General features: G+C 32.4%; 1 protein-coding gene across 8 annotated transcripts in view; it reads left to right on the top strand.

The window, feature by feature from the left end:
- The first annotated feature begins 3,715 nt into the window (after positions 1–3,715).
- Positions 3,716–14,247, top strand: part of LOC106665369 (protein SMG8) — a 32,958-nt gene continuing 22,426 nt past the window's right edge. For 7 of the 8 annotated variants that reach the window (XM_014391745.2, XM_014391746.2, XM_014391748.2 and 4 more), the window contains exons 1-10: positions 3,716–3,958; positions 6,531–6,681; positions 6,903–7,025; positions 7,705–7,856; positions 7,926–8,096; positions 8,320–8,424; positions 8,486–8,670; positions 8,735–8,791; positions 10,561–10,620; positions 11,186–11,332. In XM_014391745.2, the coding sequence (XP_014247231.1) occupies positions 3,918–3,958; positions 6,531–6,681; positions 6,903–7,025; positions 7,705–7,856; positions 7,926–8,096; positions 8,320–8,424; positions 8,486–8,670; positions 8,735–8,791; positions 10,561–10,620; positions 11,186–11,332 (1,192 nt within the window). In that variant the 5' untranslated portion in view covers positions 3,716–3,917. The remainder of the gene's footprint in view (positions 3,959–6,530; positions 6,682–6,902; positions 7,026–7,704; positions 7,857–7,925; positions 8,097–8,319; positions 8,425–8,485; positions 8,671–8,734; positions 8,792–10,560; positions 10,621–11,185; positions 11,333–14,247) is intronic. The other variant, XM_014391752.2, reaches the window with a different exon arrangement.

Consider the following 14,247-nt stretch of genomic DNA (forward strand, 5'->3'; position numbering starts at 1 on the left):
TAATTATGATTTCTTCTGGTTTCCCCCCAGGGGCACATTTTTCTCCATTCTTATTTAATATTTTCATCATCGACCTTCCTTCCATTCTAAAATACACAATTCCTCTCTTTTACTGATGACTTAAAATTTTTCATGCCATTTTGAAAGATGACCACTTACTCAAGCTAATGTGAATGAACTCTTTATCACTACTCTTTAAAAAGCTACCTGCTTCATGCTATTATATGAGCTTTCACCATACTAAAACTAATTGTATCTTCATTTATTTTTTCGTAATACTTTCTTTTAAAACTACTTCTAAAGACCTAGGTGTTATTTTTGACCACAAATTAAATTTTATTGTCCACATTGATCATATTAAATCCTCTAGTTTAAAAATGCTGAGTTTCTTATATAGTTACTCTTCTGATCTCAATCCAAATGCCTTAATCATTATTTACATATCTCTTGTAAGATCAATATTCTACTGTTTGGAATCCCTACACTGCAAAATCTATTTGTAATCTTCAATCTGTACAATTACTGACTGTAGACAATTTGAACAGTACGTAATTTACTTCCCCTAGAGACATGTAGACTTCACTCTAATTTACTTATACTTTTCAAAATAATTATATTGACAGTCTTTTTTTTTCATGGTGCTCATCACTGCAAGGTAAAGGTCTCGGGTTCAAATGCACATTTGCACAATCTGCACAGTTTTACACTTCACAATTTTATCTATTTTTTATATTATTTTGTTTTATAGTTTTGTTTATATTTGTTTATACTTTTATTTATAATTTTGATTAATTAATGAACTAATCTGTATTACTTGAACAGACATAATAGACTTTTTCATATTTCATACCAGTCTACTAACTATAGTAAAAATACTCCTATTGATAGATTCAACTGTTCAACCAATAACTTTCCATATCTTAATATTTTTAATTTTTCTTTTTCTTTATTCTACAGTCAAGTTTGCAGACATGTTAAATCTTGAATTATTATGTATATTTTAAGTTAAATTATATTTAATTATTTTTATAACAATAAAATATTTTTCATAGAGATTATTTAACTTGGATTTCCGTACGTGTATGTATATGTATATATATATTTTATGTATGAATGTATATTTGTATTTCTTGGCTCCATACAGAGAGCACACAGGAGTGCCCCCAGTTCTGATTCTTGGAGGAAATGGGGTTGTTCTATTGTATATAGTAATAATAGTCGTGTATACTTAGCTTGTGTTGAGAGTGAATGTATTTATTAGCATGAATGTGTGATGTGAGAGGGTAGTACCCCATCGGCCTTCAATTAGGTTAGTTATATAATATGTGTAAAGGTTGATGGAGGAATATCGAGTACTCCATCATACTAATTGAATGAGTGCTATGTAATATAGGAGTGAATGTATTTATTAGCATGAATGTGTGATGTGAGAGGGTAGTACCCCATCGGCCTTCAATTAGGTTAGTTATATAATATGTGTAAAGGGTGATGGAGGAATATCGAGTACTCCATCATACTAATTGAATGAGTGCTATGTAATATAGGAGTGAATGTATTTATGAATGAACGTAAGTACATATGGGTTTTGGAACTGCATGCGCTGGGTGCTGAATTGAACAGGCTGTTGACAGTACCTCCCCCCCAAGCACAACCTCAGTGACTGGCTGGATAAGAATAGGACTGAGGTCTGCCAACATCCGTGATGAGTGATTTTTGAGTCTGCCGGCAATTTACTGTAAATAGCAAAAGCTGGAATTGCCGGTGGACTACAAGAAGCCAATAGGCTCAGCGCAGCACATGTTTGTATTTCGGATTTGGGCCTATACAAATCTAAATGCAAATCCAAAAGACAATAAGTTTATAGAATGTTTTGAAATAAATATTTTTTTCTCCCCCTTGGCTTTTTCCTTTGGAAATATTGCCATATGATTTTTTTTAAGTATTATCTTTATTATTTTAGTAGGTTTTCCCCCTTTCTCCCAGACCTTAAAAAGAAATGTTTATTGATTTAAGAAATTTTTAAATCAAATCCAAAACCGTCATGTTGTTACTTGTCAACAGCGTTTCGAGACATGATTAGTTTTCATTATGAAAATAAAAGAATAGAATTCCTTTTGCCTGCCTCCTTCCGAAAACCACAGTTTTGCTTTAAGCTTTGGGAATAAAACTCGATAGTACTCGCCAGCTGTTGCTGAGCTGTATTATTTATCCCATAGATTGGAATACAATTGGTTGAAAAAAAATTTACTGTCAGTTTTACAAATTCTCATCCAATGGGATACACCAGATACAATGGCCTCCTTCGCCTTCACCAATGCATCTACTGTTTTGTTATGATAAATACCTGAATGACCTTTAACCCAGCATATTATCACAGTTTTTCCAGTTTTTTTAAGCTGATGATAAAAGATCTTTTGGTAAACATCCGCAATGATATAATTATTAACTTTACAGCTTGGGGTTACCTTACTTATACTATCTACACTCTACAGCGTTTCGACAGTCCGGTAATAAGCAGAATTTAGCTTCATTCGTTTTTTTTATATATTCAAGTGCTTTAGCTATGGCGGTTAATTCCACTGTGTAGACACTGATTGAGTTTGGAAGAGTGTACTGTTCTTTACATTCGGTTTTGTATTAGAAAATAGCGCAACCTGACCTGCCATCCAAGAGTGATCCATCAGTAAAAATTTGCAGGTGGTCTGGATAGTTTTCAGCCATATCTGCTATAAATTCCATCTGTACTGTGTTGAGCGGACTTCGAGTAGTGTTTTAAAAACACTGTGTCAAAGCTATTTGTCAATGCTCTATAATCTTGCTGGTATAAAGGGTCAACAGAGCTTTTAAGTAGTGAGTATATGTACGGGATTGAATGTAGAAAAGCCGAAACTAATGTGGGGGGGGGGTCTTTTTTTTATTCTAGGACTTGCAGTTTTGAACTTTTTCTGTGGGAGTAGCTCTCCTGGCTGACTAGTTTAGTGAGGAAATTCGGTGCTAATTTTAATCGCCTTATTTCCAGGGGAGGCTCACAAGATTCTGCCGACAAAGCCACGATCGGAGTACTTGGCAAACCACCAAGGATGCGCCTTAATCAAGCATTATGAAAAATGTCAATTTTTTTTCAAAAACGAGTAGGAAGCCTGTTCATAAAAAATTGATCCAAATTCGATCTTTATACTACTATACTTTATAATATAGCATGCCTCTGAACGGATCGGCACCCCATGTTACTACAAATACATGAAATAAATATAGTTGTATGATATAAAATGAAATTCTATTATATAAACTATTATACATAATTATATAAAATATATAAATATAGTTTATCGTTTATTATTATTAATGTTTGTTGTTGTTCTTGTTATTTTAACAATTTTGTTTATCTGCTACTTAAATTGTTTATAACCACGTGATTTATATACTTATATACATATATAAAACATTCTTTTAAGGTAATTTCTTACATATTGTTTAATACTTAACTAATGTTTCCTTTGTTTTCTTAGCTTTGCTTTTATATTGTTAGATTTTATATATTGTATATTTCTATAATTAAAGATTTTTGTAAATTTGATTAATTTCCGTAAAATATGTAATCTATGAGAGTTTGATGAACTGAAAAAATTTGAAAAGGGATTTTGATGATCGATTCACTCGTTCGTTCGTTCATGAACATCTCGAAGACAACAAAGAGAGAAATCTTTGTTTGTGTAACCTCCATTTTTTGGTCGGAGGAGGTTTCGGACTTGAGGGAGGCCCGTGAATTGAGCCTAAATTGAATTGGAGGAGGAAAGAGTGATGGGACGTTTGCCGTATGTCGAAAGATCCGACCGTCAGCTGTCTTTTTCCCGTTTTCAGTTCAAAATCCCCCCCTTCGCCAATGCGTTTTGAATTTAAACTCACGCCCTGGGAAAATGGAGTGGAAATTCAGATTGCCGGCGGAAAACTTATTCAAGTGAGTATTATTAATAATGATAACACTTTATTTCACAATTAATATAAATAACAAAACATACTCTTTTTCAAATATATGAGTATTTACATCAATGGAATATCCGTCTTCTTTGAGTCAAGATTATTGATAAAAAATAATGAAATAGCCAATATAATAATCTGGTGAACAAAGAACAAGATAAATTTATGTACAATAAATTACTTAATTTTTCTCTTTATTATTATTTTTTTTTATCTTAACAACGGCCTATGCTTTGTACATAATCTTGGTTAGAGGATACTAGGAAGCGGGGTTTGTACTCCCCAGGCACTACAGCCTTCTGGCTTATTGTACCTAAATAGTTCCGTAGTTCAGTGCAATAGACTTAATCCTTCTTCTCAGAAGTATCAGGTCATTGACTGTCGCTGCTGCAATTTGATTCCCTAAGTTTTTTCCGTACGTTAGGTTAAACCTCCATTGAGCCATTGCCTCGCATTCGAAGATGATATGAGTGGCTGTTTCCTTCTCCTCATTACATAATCTGCAGATGGGATCATCGCTGTATATGCCCATGTTGTGTGGATGTTTCTCAGATGCTAGTGACCGGTTAATAGTCCTATCACTACTCTGAGACTAGCCCTCTCCAATTGCAGCAGTGAGTTTGCCAGTCTTGGTGAGGTTGTTTTAACACAAGTTTATTGTGTCTAGCGCTGATAGAGTTTATCCACTTCTCCTTTTGTTTTATTTGAATCCATTCTGCGATGGAGGATTCTGTATTTGTTTTCCCAAGTATAGGTTCGGGGCCTATGTATGGTCTTGTAGATCCTCCACTGACCAATGCGTCTGCTTTTTCGTTACCCAAAATGCCTAGCACCCAGGATATTATCAGGTTGTTTCGTTTCCTCAGGGTTCGGTGATTTTGGATGCATTCACTGACTAATTTTGATTGTTTTACATGCTGATGCTTTAATAGCTGCTTGGCTATCAGATCTTATGAGAATTTTTTTGCCAGTGTAACCTCTTTTAAGATTTTCCAGGGAACAAGCGTTGATGGCATGTATTTCTGCTTGAAAGACTGAAATGTAATTCCCTTATGAGTTTCATTGCTCATCTGTTCGGCTTGTACGAAAACACCCGATCCAGTTCCTTTGTTCGTTTTGGAGCAATCTGTCTACCATACCATTGTATCTGATGCTCTCCTAGTTTCTAATGCATTTGTAGGGGCTGTTCTCATTGTCCCTGTGATGCATAGATTTGCTAATCTTTGTCTGCTGCCTAGTGATTGAGTAGCTATTTTTTGTTGAGCTTTGGTCCTCCAGATTAATGATCCATAGGCTATTTTGTGTCTTATTACTGCTGTATAAAGCCAATGGGCCATTTTCGGTTTTAATCCCCAAGATTTGCCTAGGGTTAGGGTTCTTCTTGTGGTCATTAGCAATATTTTACTTTTTGCTATGGTATGCTGCAGGTGAAGGTTGTAGGTTAACTTTTTATCAAAGATTATTCCTAGGTATTTAACTTCATTTGTTAACTGCAGAATTTCATTATAGAAGGCCTTGTATTTCTGTTTCTTTTCTTGGTGAAAGCAATTGGGGTAGTTTTTGAGGGGTTTGCTTTAAGTCCCGTTGTGAACACCGTTGTTCCACCATTTTTAGTTTTCTTTGGGTGAACTCTTTTAATGTTGAGTCGAATTTTCCCTCTGACTAGTATGACAACATCATCTGCATAGCCCTGGGTATAAATTCCGCACTCATTTAGTTCGCATATGAGGTCATCCACTACCACATTCCACAGCAAAGGCGAGAGTGGTCCTTGCAGACATCCTCTCGGCACCACTGCTTCTATTTTTTTATGGAACATGGAGGCCTGCACATTTCTGCTTTTTAGCATCATTTCTATCCACCTGCGGCAGGTGTAAATAATCATATTGCTATATTCATGGAAATAAAAAGCATTAAAAAAAATTAAGTAAAATTTTCTTCAGTTCCCTGCGGTAAAACCAGGCGTGACAAGTGAATTAAAAAAAAAAAAAAATGTGGACATTTCCTTTCAATTTTTATTTTTTTCACAATTAGCTAAGAGAGTCGAGAGTGTCCAAATGAATTAAGTTAATTGCTGTTTTTTGTTTTCAAGCACTTGAATGGGGACCAATCTTTTGGTTTGCTGTTAGGATTCTCTTGCTCTGCTTCTCGGGTGGAGGGCTGTTGATTTGGGGAAAACATCTTACTGCATCAATAATGGTGTTTTATCTGCTGGAAAGATGCACAGTTTTGTACCCGTACTGCTTAAAAGCCCTCGCATAAATCTAGAGTCTGATTTTTTTTGCTTTGTATTTTTGACACTTTTTCCTATATTTTATGGGCGGTCCTAATTGTTTTAATTGAATCAACCCTTAACATCTATGTTTGGGTGTCATCAAAAGCATTTCTTGAGAGTGATGATCTTATTCGTCCAAAAACAAACAGTTATTAGACAAATTGGAAGATACATATATATTTAAAAAAAGGTCCAAAAACAATGGTTAAATAAAGTAAATATTACTGTTGATAGAATTTTCAGTTCTGAGAAAAACATATTCCGTTTTGTTTTTCAGGTTTTTCTCCGAGGAAGAGTTGAGTGATCAAGTCGTCATTGTTTCTTTTTTTGGAAAAACATCCATCCTTGATGACTACCCGACAATATTTGGATTTACTCTTGATGATAACGACAACTATAATAGAAATATTGATGATGAAGAAACTGATGTAATTTTTTAAAAATAGATTTTCCATATATGTTTAACCCTTTAACCTTTGCTTTGGTATAAATTGTATGGTAGGTAGAATTTAATGAAAAAAATATCCACAAAAATAAGTGATTGGATTATATCCATCAGTAACTTACCATTAATGAGTTTTTTGTTAAAAATTGCTTTACTTATTGTTATAATATTGTCATAAGATATTCATTTTTTCCTCTTTTACAGTGCTGTATAGAAGGGTATTATGCAGCGAACGAGAAGGTTTTGTACCTCTTTCTAGTAGGGGCATTCAATCCAAGGAAGCTAGCTAATTTGTTCAAAGAATCTGCTAATGATTTAAAAGAGAAGGTACAGAACTTGTAGAACATAAAGTAAAATGAAATTTAAAGAATATGTTATATGCAGGCCGAGGTTTTATGTAGGTTGCATAGATGATTATGAAGTACAAACAGTATTCGTACTTCCAGAAATAAATTTAAATTCATTTTATTAAACCTCATGACTATCAATTAATACAGGTTGAATAATTAGGAGATATTAATGACAATTAATAAAATTAAGCTATACCTTTGTTTCGTTTGTAAATTTTGTTTCCATTAAAGGAGCTCACGTGAAGCAATCTTAACTCATTCATTTTAATTGGCACACTTTTTTTTGCTTAGAAACTTGCTCAATTCAACAAAATCTCTTAATGGAAACATAATTATAATACAATTAATTAAGGTCTTTAGTTGAGATAAAAAAGTCAATGGCACGATCTGGATTTGAACCCACGATCTTCGGCTTGATACGCCGCTGCTCTACCACTTGAGCTATCGTGACCTCGATCCACTCGGACACCAACTTCCCATCTCAACCCCACCTTTTGAATTTTCCCTCCTTTTTGCCATTTTTTAACCTTTTTTATCTTTAAAAACCTTAATTAATTGTAATATATTAATTGGTCAAGCAGACCATGAAATGAGTGAATTCATAATTATAATGTGATTACTACAAGTCGTTAATGCTTTATTATGTGTTCACAAAGGGTTTTCTGTACTGTTGGAATAACTTCAAATGTTCTTATGTAAAAGGATTACTATTTCTATTTTCTTTATCTCATATTATTGTGATATGTCATCCACGTGAAACGCTTGATCTCTCAGTAGTTCAGTTTTTGAAAGTGCTCAGTCGTGTCAGGTTAGTAATGCTCTTCTATTACCTTACTCGGATGAATGCGAGATATATAATATTGTTAAATACTTTTAGACCAAGTTATCAGAGTATTATTACAAATATTATTTCGGATCTTGAAGAATTTAACTCAAACTGTAATAAAACACGATTGAATAATGACCTTCAACATGATCTTTTAATTCATGGACGAATATGCTGTCCTCGGCTCCTTTTTGTTTTTGAGTGTCCTTTTGACATTCTGAAGTAAGTATTAATTTTAATAATATGTGAAATAATATGTAATAAATAAATGGAAAGATAAATTAGTGGTATATTTGTAAATTCTGAACCCTGCTTAAATTCTATATGATTTCACTGAAGAAATGTAGAAAATAAGTTCTATCTACATAAGATTTTTTTCTCCAATGAATAAAATTGATGATGACTAACTCAATCTTTGAATTTACTAATGTCTAATGTTTTGTAGTGAAGACGATGAGGAAAGAGCAGCAAGAACAACTAAATTAGAACATGCTCTTGAAGACCAAATATATCTCACCTTAAGAAGATCCAGACTGGTGAAAAATGTCTGGTATGTCTCCATTTGTAAAATGTCAAAATAACATTTGTTTATTATCATTTATTTATTTTAGCAATAGAGCTTTTTTCTCGATCGCTCCGAATGATGAGTTTGTATTTGTACAAAATAATATTGTGTCAGAGAGCAGAGCTGATAGGAGTTTTAGAAGACTCATGGAAAAGCTTGAAGACGATAGTAACATTAGCAATGATGGTGGCGTTAATGCTACGGCTACCGACGATGATGATGATGATGAAAGTAATGAAGAATTCACATTAATTATTCTGCGGTTAATTAAATTTGTTATTTTTTCAATTTGCAGATTTTTCCCTTCTTTTAGATATAAACTCAAAATATATACCATCATCAAATGAAACAGGTTTGTATTTAATACAGAAAGTTAAACATTAAGTTTTTTTTTTAATATGAAAGATAATTAATACTAATCAATAAGGGTAGGTTTTTAATATGTAAGATAATTAATACTAATTAATAAGGGTAGTTTTTTTAATATGCAAGATAATACTAATCAATATAGGCAGTTTTTTTTTAATATGTAAGCTAATTAATACTGATTAATAAGGGTAGTTTTTTTAATATGCAAGATAATTAATACTGATTAATAAGGGTAGTTTTTTTAATATGCAAGATAATACTAATCAATATAGGCAGCTTTTTAATATGTAAGCTAATTAATACTGATCAACAAGTATAGTATTTTTAATATGTAAGATAATTAATACTGATCCATAAGGATAGTTTTTTAATATGTAAGATAATTAATACTGATCAATAAGGATAGTTTTTTTTAATATGTAAGGTAATCAATACTGATAAATAAGGATAGTATTTTTTAATATGTAAGATAATTAATACTGATTAATAAGGATAGCTTTTTTAATATGTAAGGTAGTCAATACTGATCAACAAGTATAGTATTTTTTAATATGTAAGATAATTAATACTGATTAATTAGGGTAGTTTTTTAATATGCAAGATAATTAATACTGATCAATAAGGATAGTTTTTTTAATATGTAAGATAACTAATACTAATCAATAAGGGTAGGTTTTTTCTTTCCCTTGAAAAACAGCAAGTTTCTCTGCTCTCAGTCAAGTTTTTCACTTGTTTCTTTTTTGCATTATTCTCTTTTGCATTTCTTATCCTCTGCATTTTTTATCTGCTATCTTAATAGACCTAGGACACTTCCCCAAAACCTTCACATATTATGACATCAATTTTTGCATCATTATATCATTCATACAAAAGACAAGCATACTATTATGTGTTGGGCTACAACGGTTCTCTATATTCCAATGGTAACCAATCATCATTCGTATAAAAACGCATAGACTAAATCACCATGCATACCCATACATCCAACATCGTTCTCGCAGTAAAATACATTTATTCGTCTTTCACACTAGTATTACATACTAAACTATTTATAATCGAAAACATATAGGTGCCATCAAGGTCGGCAAAATTCTGCCAATGACCACTCATTCATAGCCTTAGCACCACCTTAGCAATAAGTAAACCTAGATAACAGGCTGTTGAGATATTTGGATACTCCGTCAAGTGGCCTGTTTTCAACCAAAATTCTTGCTAATAAATACATACATCCATAATTATAAGACATGATATACGTGAAGAGGCAGATTAAATTTAGGGTTCACCACTCTTAGATATTCAAATAAATTTTTATGTTAATCATGCTTTAAGACTTTTTTCTTATGAGGGTAGGCCACACCGTTCTGTATGGATTTTTAAAACACTACAGTCTACTAGTAGACTTGACATCAGCTCGTTACATTGGGGGCACTGTTGTTGTCGGCTGCCCACCAGATGGCCATGTGAGGGATGAGTGTGGCATATCCTTAGCCTTGTTAAGATAATTCTTGCCTTTTTTTTATTTTGGCCACAGTATGACCAAACTTTTATATATTTTTTTTTAACTTTTCAGTCAATTCAGTTGTGTGAAGCTAAGCAAAAACAAACAAAGCCAAGCTATAGTAAGGGTAGTTTGTAAAGTTAATAAAAATGAATATTTCATTAGAACATAATTTAAATGCCAAGCATTAGAAAATTATCATTGTTCTTTTCTTGTCACATTTATTTATTATTTATTTATTTATTCTTTTTAAGAACTAGACTCTATGTGGAGAAGAAAACCAGGAAGGGCTAGAACAGTGAACTCTGCACAGGGTAATTTTTCAATTAAATTATTTTTAAAAGTTGTAAGTAATTCCTGTCATACTGGAGGGCTACCTATGGACGAGGGGTCAAACCATTTTACAATACATTTTTCATACTACAATCCATTAAAAACCATGGGCTCTGCCAGGATTTGAACCCAGAACTGGTAGTGTGGCAAATACGAATCAGACTCCCTACCAATCGGCCACTGCAATCCCTTTTTATTTTCAATATTTTCTTTTCATTTTAAAGGAAATGTCATTAAAATATTTTCTTGACATATGTAGTTTTAAAATCTCCATTTTTTAAAATTAAGTTTTAGTTAAATATTAAAAGTATTAACTGCATTTTCTGTATCAACTGCTATCACTTCATTTAGTCTGGCTAAATATACTGGGTATTTTTAAATAATACCTAATAATAACTGTTGAATAGCATTGGTAAATACAAATGATTACATAATTACAAATTATTACAGATTTTTGACATGTAAAACAATAGCGATATTCTAATTACTATACAACTAGCATAACGATTTATAAATTAATATAGTTCCTTTTTTTCTTTCTCTTAGAAACATCTCCACAAAAAGTACAACAGCTTCCTGAATGGGCTTCACCAGGACATACTTGGAGCATGGCTATGCTAGAGGATAACTTTTCACATCTGTCAACATATTCAGAGCCAGTTTCTTCATTTGATTGTGGAATAATTGAAAAATGTAAGTGAAATGAAGTTGTTTTGTTGTCGCAGCTTTTCTATAAATCAAATTATAGCTTATGCAACTTTTTTTTCATATATCTTAATTTTTGAGGTATAATTTTTTTCTAAATTAATAATATTGTATTCTACTGGAAAGAAGAAATATGTGTTAGAAAAGAAAATTTTGCCAAATTTAGTTCCAATAATTATTTGAAGTTTAATTAAATCCGGTGTTCCTTTGATAATTTATGTATGAATGTTTTGTTTAAGTACACCTAGTGGGATTTCTGGATTTTATTTGTGAAGTGATACAATTGTAATTTAGTTATTTCTGACTGTTCACTTATTCCCACTGCATTGGTTATCAGACATGTTCCAGCATTTCATCATCTATAGTGGATTTGTTTTTTCCCTTTGGCGTTGTACGTATATATTTTGAAAGGAGTAGGACAGAAAAATAGGTCACACAAAAAATCGCAAAATTTAAAATATTATATTAAATAAATAATCAAACTTTTAGACAAATTCACAAATAAATATGTAGAATAAAATTAACAAGTAGATACACTTCAAAGTTAGTTTTCACTAAAACTACAGCATTTGTAACTCAACAAATATTTTTTTACCTCCAAAAAGATTTTTCAATGTTGAAACAGGTGATGGAAGCACACTTGTAAGAACTTAAAAGAACTGGTACATTGGTTCACTCTATAACAACTTTATTGTTTTATGTGTGGTGATTAGTGACTGTTAATCGATATTTATTTAGAAATCGTGAGATGCGGTCTGGTGGGATTTAGGTTTCAGAAAAAATTTTCTTTATCGTGCCAACGTTTCGATCTTTATTGAGATCATCTTCAGGGCTCAAAGTGTTTGTCTTCTGTGTAATTGTGCCATTCTTGCATGGCAATTCTCTCGACACGACACGCAAGAATGACACAATTACACAGAAGGTAAACACTTTGAGTCCTGAAGATGATCTCAATAAAGATCGAAACGTTGGCACGATAAAGAAAATGTTTTTCTGAAACCTACATCACACCAGACCGCATCTCATGATTTCTAAATAAATATTTATTGTTTTAATTTAAGATTTTATTCATTTTGCTCAATTCAGTCAATCCTGTGTTTTTATCAAAGGTGATTTTTAATTTATCTTGTAATATTTTTCCTGCATCGCCAGGGATTTTACTAATACCTGTTTTGCATTGAAAGGAAAAATCCAACCTGCTATTTTAGAAGTGAAGTTTCCACTTTCGGAATTTTTTTAGGTTTACTAGGTTGAAAATATGAAACAGGACTGAGATCGACTATTTTGTGTTTAAAATAAAGCCCATATTTCCACAACCTGACTATCTCAGAAAAATTTATTTTTCAGGAAGGGTAAAAACTCTCCTAGAAGTTTTGGATATAGGAACCTCAAATCCAATGCCGATAATTTCAAGATAATTATATTGTGTCAGTGTAATTGTCTTTTTTTCTGGAAAGCTAACTGAAATTCGGATCAAATTTTAGGCTCTTTTTTCCCTCATGTTCTTATTTGCCTAATTTATTTAAGTAATCAATGTTTCAAATTTGCAATATTCTTCAAATATGCAGAATAAAATTGGAACCATTGTACCACAGCAGATAATTACACAAGAGAATTAACAGACTTTTTACAAAAGCAACTGAGCAGATACCAGCTGAAGTTGGTTCAATAGGCCAGTCAACTTAGAAAAAATTAGAGTATTTGGAACTCGGGCTTTTGCACATATACCCAAGGAGGATCGAGATGGAAAATTATTAGAAAGGCGTAAACAGCTTATAATGATTGGATATACAGCAAATGGTTATTAATTGTGGGATCATGATGAGCGCAAAGAAATTACTGCTTGTTCTGTAAAATTTGATGAATCACAAAATCGACCTATCATTAATACTGAGGAAGTACCAGTTTCTGCAGAAGAGGACCTTCACCCTATACCAAAAGAAGTTCAACCTACACCAGAAGAAGAAGCTCAACCTACACCAGAAGAAGAGGATCAGACGAATAAGAGACAAAGGCAATCTTCAAGAGTAAAGAGATTACCTAGAAGGTATGATGATTTTGAAGTAGAATTAATGATGGCATTGACTGCGGAGCATTTACCTTCTGAGGTGCCTACTACTTACAATGAAGCAATCAACTCAGGAGATGGATGGGATGACATCATTACTGAGGAGCTACAGAATCATGAAAAAAACGGAACATGGGAAATGGTACCTAAACCTCAAGGTGTAAAACTAATTGATTCAAAGTGAGTTTTTACTGAAAAGACCATATCCAATGTGCCAATTAAGAAAGCATGCTTCGTTGCACGTGGTTTTCTTCAAGAACTGGTTGAAGATGTTGACCTGTATGCACCAGTAGCTCGGTTGGTGACAATACGAGCACTATTAGTTTTTTCACTACAGCAAGAATTAAGACTTCATCAGCTTGATGTAAAAGCAGCATTTCTGAATGGGACATTGAAGGAACCAATTTATATGAAACCACTTGCAGGATTAAAGAACATTCAGGAAGGATATGTTTGTAAGTTAATGAAGTCGTTATGTGGGTTAAAATTTGCACCAAAAGAATGGAATGATTGTTTTAATTCTTATATTATAAAAATGAGTTTTGTAAGGAGTAACGTAGATCCTTGTTTGTACAAAAGGTACATATTTACTAATGTGGGTAGATGATATAATTTTTGTTCACTGATAAAGATGACGAGTTTTCAGATATTATAAATTTGTTAAAATTAAAATTTGAGATTAAAGAAATTATTAATACTAATGGGAAGAAAAATAAATTTCTGGGAATTGAAATTGAAAGGAAAAATGATAAGATGTATTTATCACAAAATAATCTAATTGATAAGATTTTAAATAAATTTAAGATGACCAGTAGTAAAGAAAGTGCTATACCTC

This window comes from Cimex lectularius, unplaced genomic scaffold, assembly GCF_000648675.2.
Source record: "Cimex lectularius strain Harlan isolate CLEC.00 unplaced genomic scaffold, Clec_2.1 scaffold158, whole genome shotgun sequence".
In the NCBI taxonomy this organism is placed as follows: domain Eukaryota; kingdom Metazoa; phylum Arthropoda; class Insecta; order Hemiptera; family Cimicidae; genus Cimex; species Cimex lectularius.